The 23,948-nt window shown below is 41.4% G+C and overlaps 1 protein-coding gene across 2 annotated transcripts in view; it reads left to right on the plus strand.

Moving 5' to 3' along the window:
* The window catches only part of LOC135471934 (ubiquitin carboxyl-terminal hydrolase 24-like), a 78,172-nt gene that overhangs the window by 901 nt on the left and 53,323 nt on the right, over window positions 1-23,948 (plus strand). For both annotated transcript variants that reach the window (XM_064751376.1, XM_064751377.1), the window contains exons 2-19: window positions 2,181-2,379; window positions 2,862-2,929; window positions 3,549-3,692; window positions 4,395-4,529; window positions 5,391-5,426; window positions 5,729-5,794; window positions 6,269-6,409; window positions 8,726-8,884; window positions 9,488-9,706; window positions 10,215-10,322; window positions 11,495-11,590; window positions 12,843-13,004; window positions 13,882-13,965; window positions 14,289-14,438; window positions 17,904-18,035; window positions 19,626-19,737; window positions 21,596-21,980; window positions 22,242-22,419. In XM_064751376.1, the coding sequence (XP_064607446.1) occupies window positions 2,181-2,379; window positions 2,862-2,929; window positions 3,549-3,692; window positions 4,395-4,529; window positions 5,391-5,426; window positions 5,729-5,794; window positions 6,269-6,409; window positions 8,726-8,884; window positions 9,488-9,706; window positions 10,215-10,322; window positions 11,495-11,590; window positions 12,843-13,004; window positions 13,882-13,965; window positions 14,289-14,438; window positions 17,904-18,035; window positions 19,626-19,737; window positions 21,596-21,980; window positions 22,242-22,419 (2,574 nt within the window). The remainder of the gene's footprint in view (window positions 1-2,180; window positions 2,380-2,861; window positions 2,930-3,548; window positions 3,693-4,394; window positions 4,530-5,390; window positions 5,427-5,728; window positions 5,795-6,268; window positions 6,410-8,725; window positions 8,885-9,487; window positions 9,707-10,214; window positions 10,323-11,494; window positions 11,591-12,842; window positions 13,005-13,881; window positions 13,966-14,288; window positions 14,439-17,903; window positions 18,036-19,625; window positions 19,738-21,595; window positions 21,981-22,241; window positions 22,420-23,948) is intronic.

Raw genomic sequence — 23,948 nt, forward strand, 5'->3', positions numbered from 1 at the left:
GGCTGGTGTTATGTTTACTTAGCAGTTGTTATTATTATGAAGCTTGTTAGTACTGATTCGTTAACTGAGTTATGTATGTTTGGATAAGGGTATGTTGAAATTTCTTCATGTATATATTATCTAGTCCTATATATATCTATGTGTTTGTTGGTGTACCATAGCATTTTCCATTTGATTTTGTGTTTTCCACTGTGTACTGTTTATATTTATAGATTTACAGTCATTGAACTCTTAAGATTTTAATATTTAGGTTTTTTATTTACATAGCCTTTACCTGTATTAATTAGGACAAATTCATAAATTATATATATTATAAATCTATAAACTAGATTAAACTACTTTTTTTTTACTTTAATTACATGCTCACACTGCCTTTTAACAGAGTGGTAATTAACATGTTATAGTGATGGGCAAGACAAAAAAAGGAAAGAAACTGTATGATGGAAAGTTATTGATCTTTATGAAATGTTGTCAGAGTTATATTATGACTATTATGACTAGGTTTCTTAAAAATCAGAATTTGAAAAGAGCTGCTGGTAGTGGGGACAACTCAGTTAAAGCCAGTTTTATCAGAATAATTTCTTCGTTGCAATTTCTGTAAGTGAGACAAAATAGAATTGAGCACTCTATTGAATCGTGCTTGCTCTCAAAGAGTTGCCCAGTGACAGTCATTTGGCATTATGTATGATTAACTTTAGATATATAAGTCGGAGAGCTTAGAAACTAAACTAAGAATAAACTATATGATTAATAGACAAATAACCTTAAAATGGGAAAAAATTTAGATTTGACGTTAATTTTGACATGTAGAATCTTCAGGCCAGTGAAAATGCCTTGAGTAGGTGAGGAAACCAAACAGTGGGAGGGGTGGGATGGGAGGCTTGGTTGGGAATTGTGAGACAGAGGAGAAATCATTAATCACTGATACGATTAGATCATTGTAGTCAGCATGTGGTACATGTAGTATGTAGCATGTAATCCTGCATGAGACAAGCGATATCTGTCCCCATTCAGGTTGGTCACACATCACCAGTTGTCCAGTTGAATGATTAGGGTTTTACTGTGACATTGGTAGTATTTCAGGTGCTTTGTAGTGAGAATATTAGTAGCAGGAAAACACAGGTTTTCTTCACATGAGAATGTTTAGACCCAAAATCAGAACATACCAGAAACAGAATTTTTTTATACCTGGTAATACAAACTAAGTTGAAGTTCTAAGATCACATTCAACTTTAGCATTTGCGTGCAAAGCTGTCAAACCATGGAGCGGACTAGTGGCCATGGCCCTATCGCGGATGCTGCGAGGATGTTATACTGTCCTCTGTCTTTCTGTTTACTGAGCCCACACTGGAGAGCCCTGGGTTTGTTACCATTCACATTAAGTTTACAGTATACCGAGGGCTGAACTCCTCACATCACTTTCACAAAGCTTTGTTCATCGGTAACCTTGATGACGTCCTTTACAGAAAAATTTAAGAGAAATATGATATATGAAGCTGATGTCAAAGTCATAGATAACTACCCATCCCAAGAAATCAACTTGGGACAGTGTTTCAGATGTATATCAAAATTTTATGTGTTCGCATATTCTGAATCTCAACTTTTTTTTAAATCTTCCTTTTTGAAGTCTTATATACATGAGTTTGTTGACTTGATGCTGCTGATCATAGAGGAAAATTGAGCCTGGGTCTAATAAACTTGCCAAGATCAACCAGCAACTGTACCATTTTTGTGGATAGTAATGGACAGGAGGCAGTTTTACAAACTGTGTAAAACATATTTACATGAACAGATAATACTGCAATCATTAGGTTACCATGGTAGTCACTTGGCCCGCATGATAATTAATATATGTGCTTTGTTAAACTGGCTACTCATTGTGCTCAGTGTAATGCATTTATATACCAAATACATGTAGTAAAGCCAGCATGTATGTATTTAGGTGAAAGCTTTCCTGTTTAACAGTATTACATATTACATTATATTTAAACTGCAGAGGAACAACTTGGCTGATGGATTAAGCCTTGTTCAGGGTCCGAATAGCCCTTGTAACAATGCTGTGTGTTAGAATCGCCTCCTGATATGTCAGCTGTACATAGCTTTAAATGTGTCTGGAGCTTTAGGATTGTTGTGGGACACGAATTCATCCAGATATATGATGGGCTTGTTACTGTTCCCAGGTGGTTGAAGAATCCAGCGAGAAAACAGACGCCATGACAACCAGTGGGGGAGCAGACGACAGTAATTCTCTGGAATTTCCTGTCACAAATTTGTATGAGCTGGAAGGCCGTGTGTTTACAGAGCACTGGTCTATACCTTATAAAAGAGAAGAATCACTCGGGAAATGTTTGCTGTCAGCTACCAGACTAGCAGATGCAGGTAATTAATGCTGATATTGTGGAAAGGTTCCTAGTATTCATTTCTGTGATCTGCTAATGTAACAAAGTCGTGCTGGCTTCCTCTGTGGGTGTACATCTGAACGTCTGAATGGTTGTGGGTTTAGAATTTGGTTTAATCCCAACATTAGGCTGGTCGCTGTCGTATGAGTGCAATATTCTTGAGTATTTGATTGAGAAACATCAATCAAATAAATAAATAATGTAACAAAGCTGGGGTAAAACACCCCATGTTTTATTTCTGAGAAAACTGCTTAAAATAAGACTGAAGACTTCATGAGTACATGTATGTTAAGACTTACAGGCGCTGGTTTATGGATTTCAGACACATAGAGTTATACGTGTAGAATGAGAAATCTTATTAAAAAGCGATATGAGAGAAAGGATATGCCCTTACATTTTCATAGTTTACCAGGATACCAGTTTACCATTCAGTTTTCATTTTCTTGACTTCTACCTTATCAGGTTTAGCTGATTCAGATGAGAACTGTAAACGGTTTATGGAGAGATGTATGCCAGAGGCTTTCCAAAAGGTGAGTGGTGAAATTATTCTGCCAGACTTGTTGATGATGTCTTGGAATTCAGCTGGACTATCCTGAATTTTACAGGCCCTTCAAAACATAAACAAGCGTGCAGAACATATAAGTAAGCATTAGCCTCAGATCAGGGTTATGATTAATAGATCCTTAGATCGTTAGGACAAGGTTTACGGGGCCTGCTTGGTCAAGGGAGTTAGCACGTCAGCGTGGCGCAATGACGTAAGTGCCTCTCACCAATGTGGTAGCGCTGAGTACAGCTCATGCTGGCTTCATCTCTGGCCGTACATTGGAAGGTCTTCCAGCAACCTGCGGATGGCAGTGGGTTTCCCGGGCTTTGTCACCTTAATGCTGGCTGCTGTCATATAAGTGAAATATATAATGAGTATGGCGTAAAACACCAATCAAATAAATAAATAAATAGATCAGAGTTTACAGGAAAGTTAATCAATACAAAAACAGAAGAAGAGAAGAATGGGAAAGTGGGTTTAAAAGCTAAAATTAGAATACTAGGCTAGTAGGGTTTTCTGGTGGAATACCCATGAGGTGCGTTTATTACGCCTGGACATTAGTGGAGTACAAGTGGTGATATAGCATGTGTGTGACTGTTTTACAGTTGCTGGCCTCGTCTGCTGTTCATAAATGGGGCACAGAAATCCAGGAGGGTATCTATAACATGTTACAGCTGTTGGTGGACCTGGTGGTGGCCAGACTACAGCACAGCCCTGCACCTGTGGATCTCCTAGATGTCCTCGCACTGGTAACACTCAGCTTTGTCCTTTTTTTTTTTTGAGAATTTGACAAGTCACATGTAGATAATGTTCTATTTTCGCTCAACAAGTAGAATTTGATGAATTGATAACACATATCGTCCCATGTGAATGTAGCCTTAGATTTCAAAGTCAAGTACTTTTCAGCCCATTTCAGTACAATGTGGCATGGTATTTCAGTGAGGCAGTGCTGTTCATGTCTTGGTATTGGGTTGTGCATGGTGCAAGGAAAGACTGATATGTTAGACCAAAATACTGTGAACAGTGATGTTAACGAAATGCAAGTAGATTCCAAGGGTTGAAAGGTCATGAGAGTAGCCAGTGCTTACACACAGTAGACGATGGGCTGGAACTCTCAAGTGCTCTGAGAAATCAAGTTGATAGAGCTCAGAAGTGTTTATTATAAAGAGAAAACTGTCTACAGTCATCTCTGTTTGCACTGCACTGTTTATCTGTATGCACTTTATAACGGATACATGTAATGTATAAATGTTATTTAAAAGATGGATGTGGGAAATCATATGAAGATTTCAATCTTGACCAGGCAAAGTAGCGAACAAGATAAGATTTATTGTATATTTATTTTATATATCTTTTTGATATAGAGAAAGATCTGTTGACCTGCTGGAGTCTTGTAAGAATATGCCTGTATAAATCACCTGTATGTACCTGTATATGTTGTATGTGTACAGGCCTTGACTCCCGACACAGAGTTCCACTACAAGAACAAGATGCGTCGACCTGACCGAGTGGCCAAGGATGACGGTGATGGAGATAAATTGCAGTCTAATAATTATGCAGCTAGTCCTCCCTCAGGCACCTATAAGGTAGGTTATATGGCACTTAATGGAACTACACATGTTCATTTGGTGTGTAGACACGTTAACCACTGGTTCAATAAATCTCAGCTGCCCAGCTTTTGAGATGAGAAGCAGCCCTCTTGTTGCCTCTTGTTCCACCCAGGCAGGTCACATCAATTCCGTACAGTCGGTGACAAAACTGGTGGTTTTTGTAATAATTAATATCCATGCATTTAGTACATAAATATGTCCCCCTTAAAATAGAAAATAAACCGTATACCAGATACATTATTTATATTGTTGACAATTTACGAGTACATCTAATGATCTGAACTTTGACCCAGAGACCCACAGAGGATTCCCCTGTGTCTACCCTATTTCTTCTAATTTTTAGGACAGAAGTAGTGCTGAAAGCAAAGAACTACTTTTCTCTCTCAGTTTTTTGGACAAGTAAAAGTATGAATATGTTGTTCATTTAGATGGAATAACCATGTGAAAAAAATATTCCTGCTACAATTACAACTGCCTAGTAGAGTGTGAACGTACATGTATATTTATTAGTAAAAGCAGAGCGAGACGTTGCCATACATGTATACTATTTCTTCATCCTTTTCAACCACCTCTGGAACTAATATTTGACACATTCTAAGAGAACTTCAGGGTGTAGGGAAATAATTTGCACAGTTTTATGAAGCTCGCATCTTTAGTGACACAGATAAATCATTTTGGAGTCATTTTTATTGGAATTGTATAAATAAATTCCAGTGAAAAAAGTGCTTTAGAGGTCGAAAATGTTGACGATTTACAGTATATAAATAAATGTAAGTTCTCTTGTGAGTCTGGCATTTCGTACTACAAATCCATCCTTCCCATTGTTTATGATTTCAGGACCCATATGGCTGGTTGTCGAACCTTATCAATAGGGTAAGCATTGTGTGCTTTATCTTTACTGGGTTACATCGTGAGTGATACATAGTGTTACGTAGTGATACATAGTTTTACATAATGTTACATAGTGATACATAGTGTTATATAGTGAAATATACCTGTAACATAGAAGAGTTAATGTTGAGAAATGCTGTGAAAGGTTATTAGGACCTCGACTTCAAAGCTTGAAACATTGATATACATGTATGTTTTACACAATGAAATATTCCTTGCTGTGGTTTACACAGTTACATGTATGTGTTTCTTACCATGTCTTAAACATTCACTTTGGTTTTCAGTTTGGTCAGAAAGGAGGGTTTACTTTAGTCCAGAAATTCCTGGAAACTGAGAATCTGGATGCACCAGTAAGTTAATAGCCATGTTATGTTTACGATGTTTATTTTTTCTCTGTCTTCTTGACGCTGTTTCAGGCACTGTGATGTGTTGTTTGATTATTTCCATCTGGGTTTTCATAAGATTGACTTTCTTTCCATGTAACAGCTGTATAAGCAAGCACATGTAAATTTAAACCAGAAGAAAAACGTTTAGCAAGTGATCTTATGTGTGAGACCACTTACCCTTAATCAGTGAAGTGAGTGTGGCTCCCTCTGCTTGAGTGCTAGGCTCATCCTCAGCTGACTGGTACATCGCGCATCTCTGGTCTCCTACATCATGTCATATACCTTGTCTGGACAATATCATTGCTAAAAACTTAATGTAGATATGTACACACTGTGAGAAAGCTCTGTCATATACTGTGGTCAGATAAAGTATAAAATATGTCTTAAATTTACACTTGGTGATGTGGTTGAGAGTGACCTTTGACCTTGTATTTGTAGGCCATGGCAGCTTTACTGCGTCCGTTTGGAGTGTCTGCTGAGTACTTAAACTTCTCTGTTGTGGAGAAACTGCTGACTCCTGGAATGGAGAGAGCGATCAAGTATGTGCAGAGTCTGGAGGAGAAGGACTTCAAAGAGAAGGTATGGTGCCGGCTGGGTGTGGTGTCAGTGGTCTGGTGCAGGCTGGGTGTGGTGTCAGTGGTCTGGTGCAGGCTGGGTATGGTGTCAGTGTTCTGGTGCAGGCTGGGTGTGGTGTCAGTGTTCTGGTGCTGGCTGGGTGTGGTGTCAGTGTTCTGGTGCTGTCTGGGTGTGGTGTCAGTGCTCTGGTGCCTGCTAGGTGTGGTGTCAGTGTTCTGGTGCAGGCTGGGTGTGGTGTCAGTGTTCTGTTACTGGCTGGGTATGGTGTCAGTGTTCTGGTGGAGGCTAGGTGTGATGTCAGTGTTAGGTGTGGTGTCAGTGTTCCGGTGCTGGCAGGGTGTAGTGTCAGTGTTCTCGTGCCGGCTGGGTGTAGTGTCAGTGCTCTGGTGCTTGCTGGGTGTAGTGTCAGTGTTCTGGTGCCAGTGGGATGTAGTCTCAATGTTCTGGTGCAGGCTGGGTGTAGTGTAAGTGTTCTGGTGCCGGCTGGATGTAGTCTCAATGTTCTGGTGCCAACTGGGTGTAGTGCCAGTGTTCTGGTGCCGGCTGGTTGTGGTGTCAGTGCTCTGGTGCCAAGTCAGTGTAATGATGCTAGCTGGGTGGGTGTGAGGGTATGATGCTAGCTGAGTGGGATGTCTGGGTATGATGCTAGGCAGTAGGGGTGTCAGGGTATGATGTTAGTGTAATAGTTCTAGCTAGGTGGGGTGTCAGGGTAATGATGCTAGCTGGGTGGGATGTCCAGGTTTGTTGCTAGCTGGTAGGGGTGTCAGAGTAATGATGCTAGCTGGGTGGGATGTCCAGGTATGTTGCTAGCTGGAAGGGTGTCAGGGTAATGATGCTAGCTGGGTGGGATGTCCAGGTTTGTTGCTAGCTGGAAGGGTGTCAGGGTAATGATGATAGCTGGGTGGGATGGGTGGGATGTCCAGGTATGTTGCTAGCTGGAAGGGTGTCAGGGTAATGATGCTAGCTGGGTGGGATGTCCAGGTATGTTGCTTGGTGGTAGGGTGTCAGGGTAATGATGCTAGCTAGGTGGGATGTCCGGGTTTGTTGCTAGCTGGTAGGGGGGTCAGGGTAATGATGCTGGCTGGGTGGGATGTCCAGGTATGTTGGTAGGGTGACAGGGTAATGATGCTAGCTGGGTGGGATGTCCAGGTATGTTGCTAGCTGGAAGGGTGTCAGGGTAATGATGCTAGCTAGGTGGGATGTCCGGGTATGTTGCTAGCTGGGTAGGGTGTCAGGGTAATGATGCTAGCTGGGTGGGATGTATGGGTAATGATGCTAGCTGGGTGGGATGTTCAGGTATGTTGCTAGCTGGAAGGGTGTCAGGGTAATGATGCTAGCTGGATGGGATGTCCAGGTATGTTGCTAGCTGGTAGGGTGTCAGGGTATGATGCCAGCTGTGTGGGATGTATGGGTATGTTGCTAGCAGGTAGGGGTGTCAGGGTATGGTGGGTGTCAATGTATGATGTCAGTGTAATGTTGTTAGCTGGTCAGGGTGTCCGGGTATGATGTTAGTGTAATGGTGTTATCTGGGTGTGGTGACATCGAAGCTATGGTGTCAGGATAATGGTATAGCTGGGTGTGCCACTGTTGTGACATAGACGGTATGGTGTCAGGATAATGATATAGCTGGGTGTGGTGTCAGGGTATGGTGTCAGGATAATGGTGCTATCTGGGTGTGGTGTCAGGGTATGGTGTCAGTGTAATGGTGTTATCTGGGTGTGGTCACATAGAAGGTATGGTGTCAGGATACACAGTTTGTGACTGCTTGGTATAAACAGGCCCGATTAGCATTTCAACCAGTGATATGGCTGCATTATCACTGATCCTCTATTAATAGTTATTCAGTATAAACAAACAAGTGTCATATGTTGAATGTTGTAGGTGTTAATAGTAAATGTGCCTTTTTGTCAGATTTAGGATTTTTACTTTCTTTTTATGATTCTCACTTACCATGTGTCCTTATACAAGAGGTATTCATGCCTACACTTATGTATTTATCTATTTTGTCAGTGGGTGGTTGATACACGTGCTCTGATGATGTGGCAAATCACTGTTGTCATATATGTGTACACTCTGATGGTAGATGCGATTACATCAAAATAATCATATCTGAATAATGGATAGCTCTGTTGATGCTGTAAATTACAGGATACCTACCCTATCATGAAACTGAATGGTAGCTTAGCAAAGGAAAGTCACTCTGGGCTATTGTAATGCTGCCAGTAGGATATCGTGAAGTTTTACAGAATCACTCAATGCTCAGTACAACTGTGTAGCGACTCATATTTCTGTGCTTGTTCCCCCTGTGTTGTGTTGCAGAAAGTGGGCAGCGTGAGCGACCTCCTGGCCTCTATGAAGCTCCTATGTCTGAATATGCTACCAAATGATGTGGACTCGATAGATGAGCTACGGCTGAACATCGCCCTGCGCATGCTCAAGTCCCCCCACTTCAATGCTAAAATGAACTCTCTGAAAGAGGTAAGAGATACGGGGCCTTCATGATGCACTGTTATTATCAGATTTATTCTTGAGTTGGCATAAAACACCAATAATATAAATAAATAAATAAATAAATATGATTTTGAAATACTAAGGATAAAATTTATGGTGTTTACATGTCTGATTTTGATTAGAATCATTTTACTGTGTTAAAAACCCATCTCTGATTAAGTAAATGCAGATCTGTTCCTCACAGTAAAGTCCTTTGTATGTCGTGACAGATAATGTCCGAAAAATTTACTTAAGAATGTGATGCTGACTGCATTTTAGTGGAAATTGCAGTATATTACATGGCATTTTGGTATGGACGGGAGTGTATGTGTGCGAAAGGTAGACACACACACACACACACACACACACACACCCACACCCACACACACGCGAACACACACACACACACACACACACACACACACGCACATGTACTGTATGTATAATGATATAGGAGAGTTCAGCTAATTTTAAAGATTCCAAATCAACCGTCCACTATATATCTCTCTATGACCAGCTGGCATTGTTGAAAACGTAGCTGCACCAGCCTGGCTAACTTGAGTAACACGTCTCCCCATTCCATTCCTTTAGGTGACAAAGTTGATAGAGGACAGCACCGGCAGTAAAGTCCCCAAGACAGCCATCGGAATGGAGAAAATCTTGGAGTGGCTTGTGGACAACCGGCTGTTATCCATAGCCCTGGAGGGTAACATAGACCAGGCCCAGTACTGTGATAAAATAAAGGGCATAGTGGACTTCCTTGGGGCAAAGCTGTCTCTGGATGAACTCACCATGATCTGGAAGATGCAGGTACACATGGAATGTTATATAAAGCCACCTCTGTTTTGAGTAAACAGGTGTCCAAACTGGAAAATGCTTCAATGTACACGCACGTTACTACCTGCATATGTAACATGGTGGCAGACTTAAAAATGTTTTAGTGTGGCATAAAACTGTTGTCCAGGACATGATGGCAAACCCAGCAAGTGAAGATTCCACACAGTCAGTCAGCCCTGTGTAAACTGCATGTATAACCCCGTTTTCTGATGTGAAAGATGTTTAGGTAACAAATAAAAGTAATGCATTATAGTAATACACTTTATTGCTCTACAGTTAGATTTGGTTTGGTCATAAAAGGATATGGTTTCTACCACAGACAATGGTAGCAAATTTAACAATGCTTCTGGAGTCTCCAGTTGCTTTTTGCCCAGTTTATACCATCTCATAAAAGATGCCCTATTTCTCATGTTGGGTATTACGGAGGATAGTTTGTTTGAAATTTCTCTCTCTATTCACAACTTTATTTTGCTTGTTTCAGAATGGCCAGACAAACAATGTGATAGACAACATACACTCAATAGTGGCCGCTGCAGCGGTTAAGTTTGATGCTCAGCAGTTAGAACACCTTTTTCTTCTCATACAAAAGGTGAGTGGCAGTGGGTGTATGTGTAATGTGGCAGTTGTGGGTGACGTTGTAGTATTCAGCTGGTCCATATATTGTATTGTTTGTTCGAGTTTTGTGCCCTCTTTTGGCTTGAAACATGGCTGTAAATTCAGAGATCATGAGGAGTTCAGTAAGGTGAGGAACTTGAACAGACGAACAGCACCTGTAGTTTAGATGAACCACATCTCCATGATGGGCAAATGATGCTTTTGGTTGCACAAAGAACATCTTTAGGAGAGACAAGGCACATCCAAGATTCGCAAGCTATGACTTTAGGTTATACAAACAACACCTCAAGGATAAGAATAATACCAATACTCAAACAAGCAACACCCCTATAACAGCATCACTTGTTTAGGCAAACAACACCACTGGGACAGCATGTCTAGATTAAGCAAACAACACCACTAAAACAGCATCGCCAGATTAGGCAAGCAAAACCACTAAAACAGCATCACCAGATTAGGCAAGCAACACCACTAAAACAGCATCACCAGATTAGGCAAGCAACACCACTAAAACAGCATCGCTAGATTAGGCAAGCAACACCACTAAAACAGCATCCCTAGATTAGGCAAGCAACACCACTAGCACGGCATTGCTAGATTAGGCAAACAACACCACCAGAACAGCATGCCTAGATTAGGCAAGCAACACCACTAAAACAGCATCGGTAGATTAGGCAAACAACACCACCAGAACAGCATTCCTAGATTAGGCAGGCAACACCACAAGAACAGCATTGCTAGATTAGGCAAGCACACCACTAAAACAGCATCCCTAGATTAGGCAAGCAAAACCACTAGCACAGCATTGCTAGATTAGGCAAACAACAACACCAGAACAGCATGCCTAGATTAGGCAAGCAACACCACTAAAACAGCATCGGTAGAATAAGCAAGCAAAACAACTAGAACAGCATTCCTAGATTAGGTAAACAACACCAATAGAGCAGCATCGCTAGATTAGGCAAACAACACCGCCAGGACAGCATGCCTAGATTAGGCAAACAACACGACTAGAGCAGCATTACTGGATTAGGCAACCAAAATCTTTAACTATTAAGCCATAATCAACTAAAGTAAGACTGACAGTAATGTTTTTCATCCTTTATAATTCCTGTCATGATTTATGATTTTTTTTGTTTTGCACAGAATTGGCAGGAAGATAACGATCGTATGAGGGAGAAGCTGCTGGCTTTAATCGGGAAGATTGGGCGCGACGCTCGTGTCTCAAAGACAACCACCAGAGTAAGTGTTATATGGACTCTAGGTCTTGTACGTCCACTGCTGTCAGCTAACACTGAAATGTAACCTATTAAACAAGTACATTGATTTAGGAATGGTGTGTATATTTTTTTGCTCTTATGCTTGGGTACATGTGTATGTAGCGCACACTGGAACCTGGCACATCTACCTGTCCTCTCTGCATACCTTATGTACTCATCTGTATGGTGTGTTGTTTTTACAGGCATTGGAGTTGCTGTGGGACATGTCACATCTACCTGTCCTCTCTGCATACCTGATGTACTCATCTGTATGGCATGTTGTTACAGGTATTGGAGTTACTGTGGGACCTGTCACATATACCTGTCCTCTCTACATACCTGATGTACTCACCTTTATGGTGTTTTGGTGGTGGTGTTACAGGTTTTGGAGTTACTGTGGGACATGTCATATCTACATGTCCTCTCTACATACCTGTTATACTCACCTGTATGGTGTGTTGTTGTTACAGGTATTGGAGTTAATGTGGGACCTGTCACATCTACCTGTATCGCTGTATGCCTGATGTACTCACCTGTATGATGTTGTTATTACAGGTATTGGAGTTACTCTCTACACGCCTGATGTACTCACCTTTATGGTGCATTGTTATTACAGGTATTGGAGTTACTGTGGGACCTGTGACATCTACCTGTTTTCTCTACACACCTGATGTACTCATCTGTATGGTGTATTGTCATTACAGGTATTGGAGTTACTGTGGGACCTGTCACATCTACCTGTCCTCTCTGCATACCTGATGTATTCATCTGTATGGTGTGTTGTTGTTGCTGCAGGTATTGGGGTTACTGTGGGACCTGTCACATCTATCTGTCCTCTCTGCATACCTGATGTACTCATCTGTATGGTGTGTTGTTGTTGCAGGTATTGGAGTTACTGTGGGACCTGTCACATCTATCTGTCCTCTCAACACACCTGATGTACTCATCTGTATGGTGTATTGTTATTACAGGTATTGGGGTTACTGTGGGACCTGTCACATCTACCTGTCCTCTCTACACACCTGATGTACTCATCTGTATGGTGTGTTGTTATTACAGGTATTGGAGTTACTGTGGGACCTGTCACATCTATCTGTCCTCTCAACACACCTGATGTACTCATCTGTATGGTGTGTTGTTGTTACGGGTATTGGAGTTACTGTGGGACCTGTCACATCTACCTGTCCTCTCTACACCCCTGATGTACTCACCTTTATGGTGTATTGTTATTACAGGTATTGGAGTTACTGTGGGACCTGTCACATCTACCTGTCCTCTCTACACACCTGATGGAGCAGGCCCTGGATGAACACCTGGCCATCCTCAGTGACTCCTACATTGTCAAGGAGCAGGTGAAGCGCCAGTATGTTGTCAAGTGTGTGGAAGACATCAAAAAGGTAAATGTAAGTTCTGTGTGATACGATAAGGTTTGATGTCAACTTTGTTTATGATTCAGAGATAATATTTGTCTAATGGGTGGGTTATGGCTGTTTGGTTTAAGATGCTCAGCCTGTCATTCAGTCTGGTGGTGTTGGCTGAGAGGCAGCCTCAGATGGGGAAGTTTTACGATTCATCTACCTCCACTGGTCTCAGGGGGTTTCGGCAATAAGCAGTCAGCAGGAGCTCTTACACAAATCTTTCAGCTCTCGCTGTGGCTGGAAATCTGTGTATCCAATGTGATAAAGTTCATCAGTTATTTATCAAAGGCTGGTGGTTTACTGTGGGTATTGGGGATTTCCTCTTCGCATTAAAAATTTGTGAATTGGGGTGTTAAAATAAATTTTTAGGCCATTTGCCCACTGATAACGTTTACATTTTTCTGTATGAAAGTGTAATGTTTGTACAGTTTATACTTTTTGCTGGTGATACTATTGTCAGGTGATAGTAATGGCACATTTTCAGCTGATAGTAATGGCACATTTTCAGGTGATAGTAATGGCACATTTTCAGGTGATAGTAATGGCACATTTTCAGGTGATAGTAATGGCACATTTTCAGCTGATAGTAATGGCACATTTTCAGGTGATAGTAATGGCACATTTTCAGCTGATAGTAATGGCACTGTGGTATTCTGTACTTGTGGTCATATAAATGTAGTTGTATAACATGCTAAATTTTAAATCTCTGGAGAAGTGGAACAGATGCTGTCTTACCTTTGAACACAACTCCAGCTCACAGGTGATGGTAAAGTACCTGTAATTCACCTGTTGTTGTGGTATAGTACACCTGCGGAGGTTAATGAAGTAGTTATACTGTGGTCTACTTTACTTGCAGGGTGTCTGGGTATTACCAGCTATCAAACAGATGCTGCACATCAGCAAGAACATCCTCAAACAGACATTCCCCAAAACTGACAAGGTATCCTCAGCAGCTGATTTAATACTGCTTTATGGTTTTGGTACAGAATCTTGATTTCAAAGCATCCCATAGTTTCAGTATCTTGATGACATTTATGCTAACGAAGATATTAAACAAACATGCTTAAATTTTTTGTGCATTTTAAATAAATTTGCTTCAAATTAGAAATGAATTTTTCATTTGGTCTGGGGCATTTTTAAATGACTTTTTATAAAATGTTGATATTTGTGGGAGCGTTGGGGGCTACATCTATAAATATTATGAATTCTCTTCATCTTTTCAGTCCTCTCAGTATTCATTGCACTGTTTCTCATCTGTTTCAGGGAATTTTACATGAATTAAACAAAAACTTTGATTTGATCAAATTGATCACAAACAGTTTGGTGAAGTGTCACAAGACAGCAACGACAGCTCAGCCAGGGAAGCTGATCTCCCCAGAGACTATCGTGGACAGTAGATACACCCATGCTGATGTGAGTAAGATCACAGGGGGTGGGAGAGGGAAGACAAGCACAGTGCGCGTCTTGTTACACACATGCTGATGTGAGTAAGATCACAGGGGGTGGGAGAGGGAAGACAAGCACAGTGCGTGTCTTGTTACACACATGCTGATGTCAGTGAGCTCATGGGGGGTGGGATAGGGAAGACAAGAACAGTACGTGTCTTGTTACACAAATGCCGATGTGTGTAAGATCACGGGGTGGGAGAGGGAAGACAAGCATGGTAAGCGTTTTGTTACACACATGCTGATGTGAGTGGGGTCAGAGAGAATGAGATGGGGAAGAAAAGCATGGTACACATCTCGTTACACTCATGCCGGTGTCAGGTTGCAGAGGGTGGGATAGGGAAAACAAGCATGGTACACATCTTGTTACACTCATGGCGGTGTCAGTGAGGTCACGGAGGGTGGGATATGGAAGACAAGTGTGGTATGAGTCTTGTTACACACATGCCGGTGACAGTGAGGTCACGGAGGGTGGGATATGGAAGACAAGTGTGGTATGAGTCTTGTTACACACATGCCAATGTCAGTGAGGTCTCGGAGCGTGGGATAGGGAAGACAAGTGTGGTACGAGTCTTGTTACACACATGCCAGTGTCAGTGAGGTCACGGAGCGTGGGATAGGGAAGACAAGTGTGGTACGAGTCTTGTTACACACATGCCAGTGTCATTGAGGTCAGGGAGGGTGGGATAGGGAAGACAAGTGTCGTATGAGTCCTGTTACACACATGCCGGTGTCATTGAGGTCACAGAGGGTGGGATAGGGAAGACAAGTGTGGTACGAGTCTTGTTACACACATGCCGGTGTCATTAAGGTCAGGGAGGGTGAGATAGGGAAGACAAGTGTGGTATTAGCAGGCAGCGAAATTTGGCGCGAACGAAACCGTCGGTCGCGCAACGGTTACGTGCGTTTCAATTTGGCTAACCGAAAATCGGTTAGGCCAACTGTCCAACGAGAACGTCCTTAGAGTCAGTGTGCATTAGGTAACTACAGATAAACTGGACTGAACAGCTTTCATAATCACAACGCGGTTAGTATGGCAACGCGTCTAAGCCACTTCAGCCACAGCCAGCTGCCTATGCTGGTCACATGGAAATGTAATCATTCATATATGCCTTACAGGCTTTGAGATAATACTCAAATTATTTATTTTGACTTATCTTTTCACGATCACGCAAGTAAATAAAACAAGGTTACCTTTTCATGTACATGTAGTTTAACTGCTACTCGAGCCCAAATTAGTCGAGTCTACCGTACAGATTGATGGAACCCTTACGGGACCTCACCGGCTGCGTTCTGATTTAGAGCACAGGCCTGTGACGCATAGGCCTGTGACGTCAAGGTCTCTCCCGGCCCTGTAGCGAGTATATATATATATATCACTGTGGTAAGACTCACACCACGTGCGTTGGAAACTGCGTTAATTATCAGTAATCAGGGATACCAAACTCGCTCCCCAATACCGTAATGACACTTACTGGAAGTACTTAATGTTGGACTGGGCATATTGCAAACATATAAGCCTGTATAACGGAATTTCACGTAAAAATGTGCCACAGGAGTCAAGTACCAACCAGGCAACACACAACGTTGAAACACCGTGTGAGTGTAAAATTTCTCTTTCTTTTGTTCACCAACCTTACGGTATGAGCTGCTAGATATAGAAAAGAAAAACAAACATAACATTGAGCTGAATACTTTTATTAATGATCCAGAATGATGCCTGAAACATAAACCACGTAAACAATTAGCGTAACCGATCGGGTTGATAAACATACGTGGCGTAACCGAATGATCGGTTAGGCGAGGCGGAATAACCGATTTCTGGGTTTCGGCGGCAGGCCAAATTTCGCTGCCTGTATTAGTCTTGTTACACTCATGTCAGTGTCATTGAGGTCAGGGAGGGTGGGATAGGGAAGACAAGCACGTCTTGTTACAGATAAATTATGCTGCATGATTATGTCACTTTAACAAGAACCAGCAAAGATGTGACCTCCTTCTTCTCATGCTGAACAGAGAAAACCAAGTGGAGGTAATTCAGGGGTTCTGACAGGGCTCTGAATGCACATTTTGTGTTAGTGAAAATACGTATTCTCTTATGTTCTGTGCACAGTTCATGGTTGTTCCATGTTCTCCCCACAGGTATGTGACTGACTGTTCCATGTTCTCCCACAGGTATGTGACTGACTGTCCCATGTTCTCACACAGGTATGTGACTGACTGTCCCATGTTCTCCCACAGGTATGTGACTGACTGTTCCATGTTCTCCCACAGGTATGTGACTGACTGTCCCATGTTCTCACACAGGTATGTGACTGACTGTCCCATGTTCTCCCACAGGTATGTGACTGACTGTTCCATGTTCTCCCACAGGTATGTGACTGACTGTCCCATGTTCTCCCACAGGTATGTGACTGACTGTCCCATGTTCTCCTACAGGTATGTGACTGACTGTCCCATGTTCTCCCACAGGTATGTGACTGACTGTTCCATGTTCTCCCACAGGTATGTGACTGACTGTCCCATGTTCTTCCCAATGTATGTGTTCACACACCTGACTGACTCTTCCATGCTCTTCCCACAGCATGTGTCAACACACCTGACTGACTGTTCCATGCTCTTCCCACAGCATGTGTCAACACACCTGACTGTTCCATGCTCTTCCCACAGCATGTGTCAACACACCTGACTGACTGTTCCATGCTCTTCCCACAGCATGTGTCAACACACCTGACTGTTCCATGCTCTTCCCACAGAATGTTTTGACACACCTGACTGTTCCATGCTCTACCTACAGCATGTGTCAACACACCTGACTGACTGTTCCATGTTCTCCCACAGGTATGTGACTGACTGTCCCATGTTCTTCCCACAGTATGTGTTCACACACCTGACTGCCAGTTCCATGCTCTACCTACAGCATGTGTCAACACACCTGACTGACTGTTCCATGCTCTTCCCACAGCATGTGTCAACACACCTGACTGTTCCATGCTCTTCCCACAGCATGTGTCAACACACCTGACTGACTGTTCCATGCTCTTCCCACAGCATGTGTCAACACACCTGACTGTTCCATGCTCTTCCCACAGCATGTGTCAACACACCTGACTGACTGTTCCATGTTCTCCCACAGGTATGTGACTGACTGTCCCATGTTCTTCCCACAGTATGTGTTCACACACCTGACTGCCAGTTCCATGCTCTACCTACAGCATGTGTCAACACACCTGACTGACTGTTCCATGCTCTTACCACAGCATGTGTCAACACACCTGGCTGTTCCATGCTCTTCCCACAGCATGTGTCAACACACCTGACTGACTGTTCCATGCTCTTCCCACAGCATGTGTCAACACACCTGACTGACTGTTCCATTCTCTACCTACTGTATGTTTTGACACACCTGACTCATTTTTTTATGTTCTTCCCACAGTATGTGTCAACACACCTGACATTCCTACAGTATGTACTACAGGAGGGGGTGCTTTATCTGCCGTCTAACCGCGCTCGTGATATCTGGGGGGTTCTCGTGGCCAATCAGGACGCCTGTGACTGGGACAGGGAGGTAAGGCTGATTCTGCAGAATTGATATGGCACAGAACCTGACAAAGTGAGAAAATGTGACGTAAACAAATCTCGTGACATACAACTTTGGTAAAAATTTGACATAAACCAATCCTGTTGCATATTGTGACATTATCAGCCATGCTATGACTGAAAGCAAATTAAGCATTAACAGTTTGTCCTCTTCCAAAAAGTGTATTAATTAACTATATGTGCAGTGAAACATGCTGCCTACATGTAGGTGTACAGGTTATGGTGATTCTCTGGTCTTCTGTATGCTGTGACAGGATGTGACAAATCATACAGGTGTTTTTAACAAAATGTGACAAAAGCATAAAGTGTTCAGTAATGTCACATGTGACCAGAGGTGATGTGCTGTGATTCTGTCCAGTGACCAGTGATATGAATCTGGCCACAATTTACACTGGTCATGCTTGGTGATGAATCACCTAAACCATTGTCCCAGTACAGATGATGTTACAGTGTAGACTGAATAGTTATAGGGACACAGAAATCAGATGAAAGGGCATGGTAACCCATCTCCAAGAAACTCTTTGTCATGTTGAGAGATATTTTATGGACTGAAATCTGGTCACCATATACCTGTATAATCTGGTCACCATATGCCTATATAATCTGGTCATCATATGCCTATATAATCTGGTCACCATATGCCTATATCATCTGGTCGTCATATGCCTGTATAATCTGGTCATCATATGCCTATATAATCTGGTCATCATATGCCTATATAATCTGGTCATCATATGCCTGTATAATCTGGTCATCATATGCCTGTATAATCTGGTCATCACATGCCTGTATAATCTGGTCATCATATGCCTATATAATCTGGTCATCATATGCCTGTATAATCTAGTCATCATATGTCTGTATTATCTGGTCATCATATGCCTGTATAATCTGGTCATCATATGTCTGTATAATCTGGTCATCATATGCCTATATAATCTAGTCATCATATGCCTATATAATCTGGTCATCATATGCCTGTATAATCTGGTCATCATATGTCTGTATAATCTGGTCATCATATGTCTGTATAATCTGGTCATCATATGCCTGTATAATCTGGTCATCATATGCCTGTATAATCTGGTCATCGTATGCCTATATAATCTGGTCATCATATGCCTATATAATCTGGTCATCATATGCCTGTATAATCTGGTCATCATATGCCTATATAATCTAGTCATCATATGCCTGTATAATCTGGTCATCATATGTCTGTATAATCTAGTCATCATATGCCTGTATAATCTGGTCATCATATGCCTATATAATCTGGTCATCATATGCCTGTATAATCTGGTCATCATATGTCTGTATAATCTGGTCATCATATGCCTATATAATCTAGTCATCATATGCCTATATAATCTGGTCATCATATGCCTGTATAATCTGGTCATCATATGCCTATATAATCTAGTCATCATATGCCTCGTGTATGTGATAGTTCCGGAATGACCTGTTCTTCAGTATGACATGTAAATGTTGAAGGCGTTTATAAGGTGTTTATAAGGCGTTTATAAGGTGTTTATAAGGTGTTTATTTGTGTGTACAGACGTGTTACGAGTGGTTCAGTAAGGGCTTGGCAGACCTAGAACCTGAAACTCAGAGTCAACTCTTCCAGAAGGAGCTGTTAAAACAAGACCCCGCCAAGCTTAGCCAGCAGGGTGAGTCCGACCATTTCCACTATTACCACTAAGGAGTTTTTGTGTGTTGTGACCTCACTTAATGTCTTATCACCGTGACCCCAGTGACATCAGCGTTGTTCAAGAATCTGAGTGACATTAGCGTTGTTCAAGAATCTGAGTGACATTAGCGTTGTTCAAGAATACTCAGATCAGTTGTTGTTCATTGGAACCTCGACAACTTGCTGTACCAGGAGTAGGAGCAAGGTGATAATGTCAGAGGGATGAGTTATATGTGCATATGCCTTTAACATGAATTCCTGTCATTTGAAAGAAATGAATGAACTTGGCTAAACTTGTTCTTGGAAATTCTGGACAAATACATGTGTATTAAAAAGAGCATTACTATCATTCTTCCACCTTTTGGCCTGTTCCATGCTCTTCCTGCCGTATGTGGCGACACACCATGCTCATGTTGTTTATTCAAACCTATTCTGACGCATTATCCTGTGATAAAATTATACTTTGTGTGAAGCTCTGAAACTGGTCAATACAACCAGTGTAGTCTTGTCTTCAAACTCAAGTCAAAAATGTGCATAAATTGCGCAGAAAGTTGCTCTTTCGCATGCAAATAGATTGAGGAATGAGAGTAATGCTGATTTGTGATTCCTTATAAACCAAATGCACAAACGATTGTGTTTTGTTTTTGAAAGAGTAAAAATCAAACCATTATTACTCTAATTCCTCAACCTTTTCGCACAAGAAAGAACTTTCAGTGCAATTTATGCACATTTTTAATTTTATTGAGTAGACAAAACTACATTGGATGAATTTCAGGGCTTCAAAAAAAGTATATTTGTATCAGTCTAGAAAGACCAGTGCTCTCAGATTGTGCCCTTAAATATACACATTGAAAACATGTGAAAAGTTTGAAGAATAATAACTAATGTGGTTTTGGGTGGTATGATTACTGTTAATGATGAGGCTCTTGTAAAGGAAGTTGGAAAGGCCTTGGTCATATGTACACGAATTTGTTCTTAAGTCTGCTGGGCATATGGGAGTGATTGACATCTACATGTATTGTGATGGCTGATTTAGCCAGATAATGGGTTGTTTTGCTCACACTGATTTAGCCAGGTAATGTGTTGTTTTGCTCACACTGATTTAGCCAGGTAATGCTCTGTTTTGCTAACACTGATTTAGCCAGGTAATGCGCTGTTTTGCTCACACTGATTTAGCCAGGTAATGTGTTGTTTTGCTCACACTGATTTAGCCAGGTAATGCGCTGTTTTGCTCACACTGATTTAGCCAGATAATGGGTTGTTTTGCTAACACTGATTTAGCCAGGTAATGCGCTGTTTTGCTCACACTGATTTAGCCAGGTAATGCGCTGTTTTGCTCACACTGATTTAGCCAGGTAATGCGCTGTTTTGCTCACACTGATTTAGCCAGGTAATGCGTTGTTTTGCTCACACTGATTTAGCCAGGTAATGCGCTGTTTTGTTCACACTGATTTAGCCAGATAATGGGTTGTTTTGCTCACTGTTGATACTTGACCAGCGAGGTTGTACATTTGAATGCAGCTTGGCGGTTTTTCTATTAAAGCCAGTTCCACTATTTGTCATAACTGGCAAAGGACATTGTTTTACTCTGGTTTCTTCCTATCCTTTATAATGCTGTCATAAATATGATGAAAAATTCATGTTTGGCATTATATACCAAGCAGTTTTCAAATAAATAACTGAACATTCTCCACGTATGGTATAGATAAGACACACATACAAACCTCTAGAGAAATCTTTGTGTTGATAAACACTCTCTACATATGGTACAGATGAAGACAAACATACAAACCTCCAGCGAGATCTTTGTGTAACTGATTTGTTGTTTATCCATACAGGTTTCACCTGTTTTAAGAGTTTCTTTGAAAGCGTCAACTTGTATGACCACAAGCTGAAGAAATCTGCCAACGTTCTGGTGGTGGAGAAGGCGGAGCTATGCGGCCTCGAGTACCTATGGGAGGTGTGTCTGAACACGTCTGACGAGACGATAGCTGAGCTTGCCATCACCCTCCTACTCAACATGTCCTACTCCGGCCTCGCCCCACGCCTGAAGAAAGACCCCCCAGTTCTCCACAAAAAGTTTATAAATGAGTGCTACAACAGACTTGAGTCTGCGCTGTTCAGTTTGGGTGGGTCAACTTTTGCCAAAATTATCACCTTGGCAACCAAAACCTTAACAGCAGCAACAGTGCCAGAAGTGGCTTGTGTTCCATCTCCATCAAGGTATGGAAACTTGACAAGGAAAACAGTATTCATTTCATAAATATACATACAACTTTGTTTTAAGGAAATATTTGGTGAAGAGTGTTTTTGTCTGACACCTTTTCTTATTCCTCTGTGAGCAGTTGATATTTAGAATAAGGTTACCTATATCTTTTTCTACTCTGGCATTCTCACAAATATGTATGAAGTGGCAATGTAGGTGTACTTTTTTCAGATACTGATATCTACATGTATATCCTGCTATGTTTTACGGTTGTCTAGGTCAGCCAAGCTGCTGAACATTGAGCGATTACTGTGGATTGCTGAGGGCTATGTGTTAAGTGTCGAGGGCACTCACATCACCCCCAGGACAATCCTCCCCCACGGGGCATCCTTCCACGGCCACCCCACGTCCTTCCTGATCAGCTGTGAGTCCACCAAGCAGGAGTACACGCTGCAGGTGAGTTAGATGCAACTCAAGGGTGTTCTGTAAGATAGGCAGCATCCCAAACCATCTTTTTCTCTTCATCATTTTATACACGGCGAGAGAACCGACCACAAAGAAAAATCCTGGGTGTTGGTGTTGGTGGTGGTTTTTCTGAAGGCTACAATTTACTACAATTATTTGTCCATAACAGCCATGAGGCTCAGCAGAAGTCTGGAGTAGATAAGTATTCGGTCACTGTTTATAAATCAGTGTGGCCTGGGCCGAGCTTCGTTTGTACCCCTGATATTTACTGAAAATAAAATTTAAGCATGGATAAACCGTGAGCTGTAGCTGTCATCATTCTGTACATGTAAGTAGTGTGAGCAGATATTGACAATTCTCGCTGACCCATAACTCTGGCTTCTGATGTACATGTGTTGTACACTAGCCAGGTTTTTTCCCAATATCTGTGTCATTCAGCACCCAGGTTTCCAGTGTTCTCTGGGCTTTGGTGGCAATTAGTGGTTAATGATACCCCGCTGTTAGTTGCGGGCCATGTGCACATATACATACTAAATAGAGATGACCTTTCAAACAAATAAATCAAGTGTGTCACTTGACACAGCCGCCAGTACGTTTACCTCCCCAAGCAGTATCATGTTATGCTGTTTATGTCTACAAATAAAGAATTTGAGTTTGCTTCCTTGTTAGATTTGCTTAGTGATTTATGTAAAGGTAAATTAACAGAATTTTTATGGTGAAAAAGTTTCGCATTATTTATAGATATCGCTTTTGTTTTTCATTTTTTATATTTCACACCCCAGACGCCATGACGTTGAAAAAGAAACGTTTGTTTCAAGACATTCCAATCTGAGCTTAGTGGTATGACATTATAATACATGGACAGTACACTTTACATTTCTACCTGAACTCAGTGGTATGACATTATAATACATGTACAGTAAATTTTACATTTCTACCTGAGCTCAGTGGTATGACATTATAATACATGTACAGTAAATTTTACATTTCTACCTGAGCTCAGTGGTATGACATTATAATACATGTACAGTAAATTTTACATTTCTACCTGAGCTTAGTGGTATGACATTATAATACATGTACAGTAAATTTTACATTTCTACCTGAGCTCAGTGGTATGACATTATAATACATGTACAGTAAATTTTACATTTCTACCCGAGCTCAGTGGTATGACATTATAATACATGTACAGTAAACTTTACATTTCTACCCGAGCTTAGTGGTATGATATTATAATACATGGACAGTAAACTTTACATTTGTACCTGAGGTTAATGGTATGACATTATAATACATGTACAGTACACTTTACATTTCTACCTGAGCTCAGTGGTATGACATTATAATACATGTACAGTAAATTTTACATTTCTACCTGAGCTCAGTGGTATGACATTATAATACATGTACAGTAAATTTTACATTTCTACCTGAGCTCAGTGGTATGACATTATAATACATGTACAGTAAACTTTACATTTCTACCTGAGCTCAGTGGTATGACATTATAATACATG

Source organism: Liolophura sinensis, chromosome 7, assembly GCF_032854445.1.
Source record: "Liolophura sinensis isolate JHLJ2023 chromosome 7, CUHK_Ljap_v2, whole genome shotgun sequence".
NCBI lineage: Eukaryota > Metazoa > Mollusca > Polyplacophora > Chitonida > Chitonidae > Liolophura > Liolophura sinensis.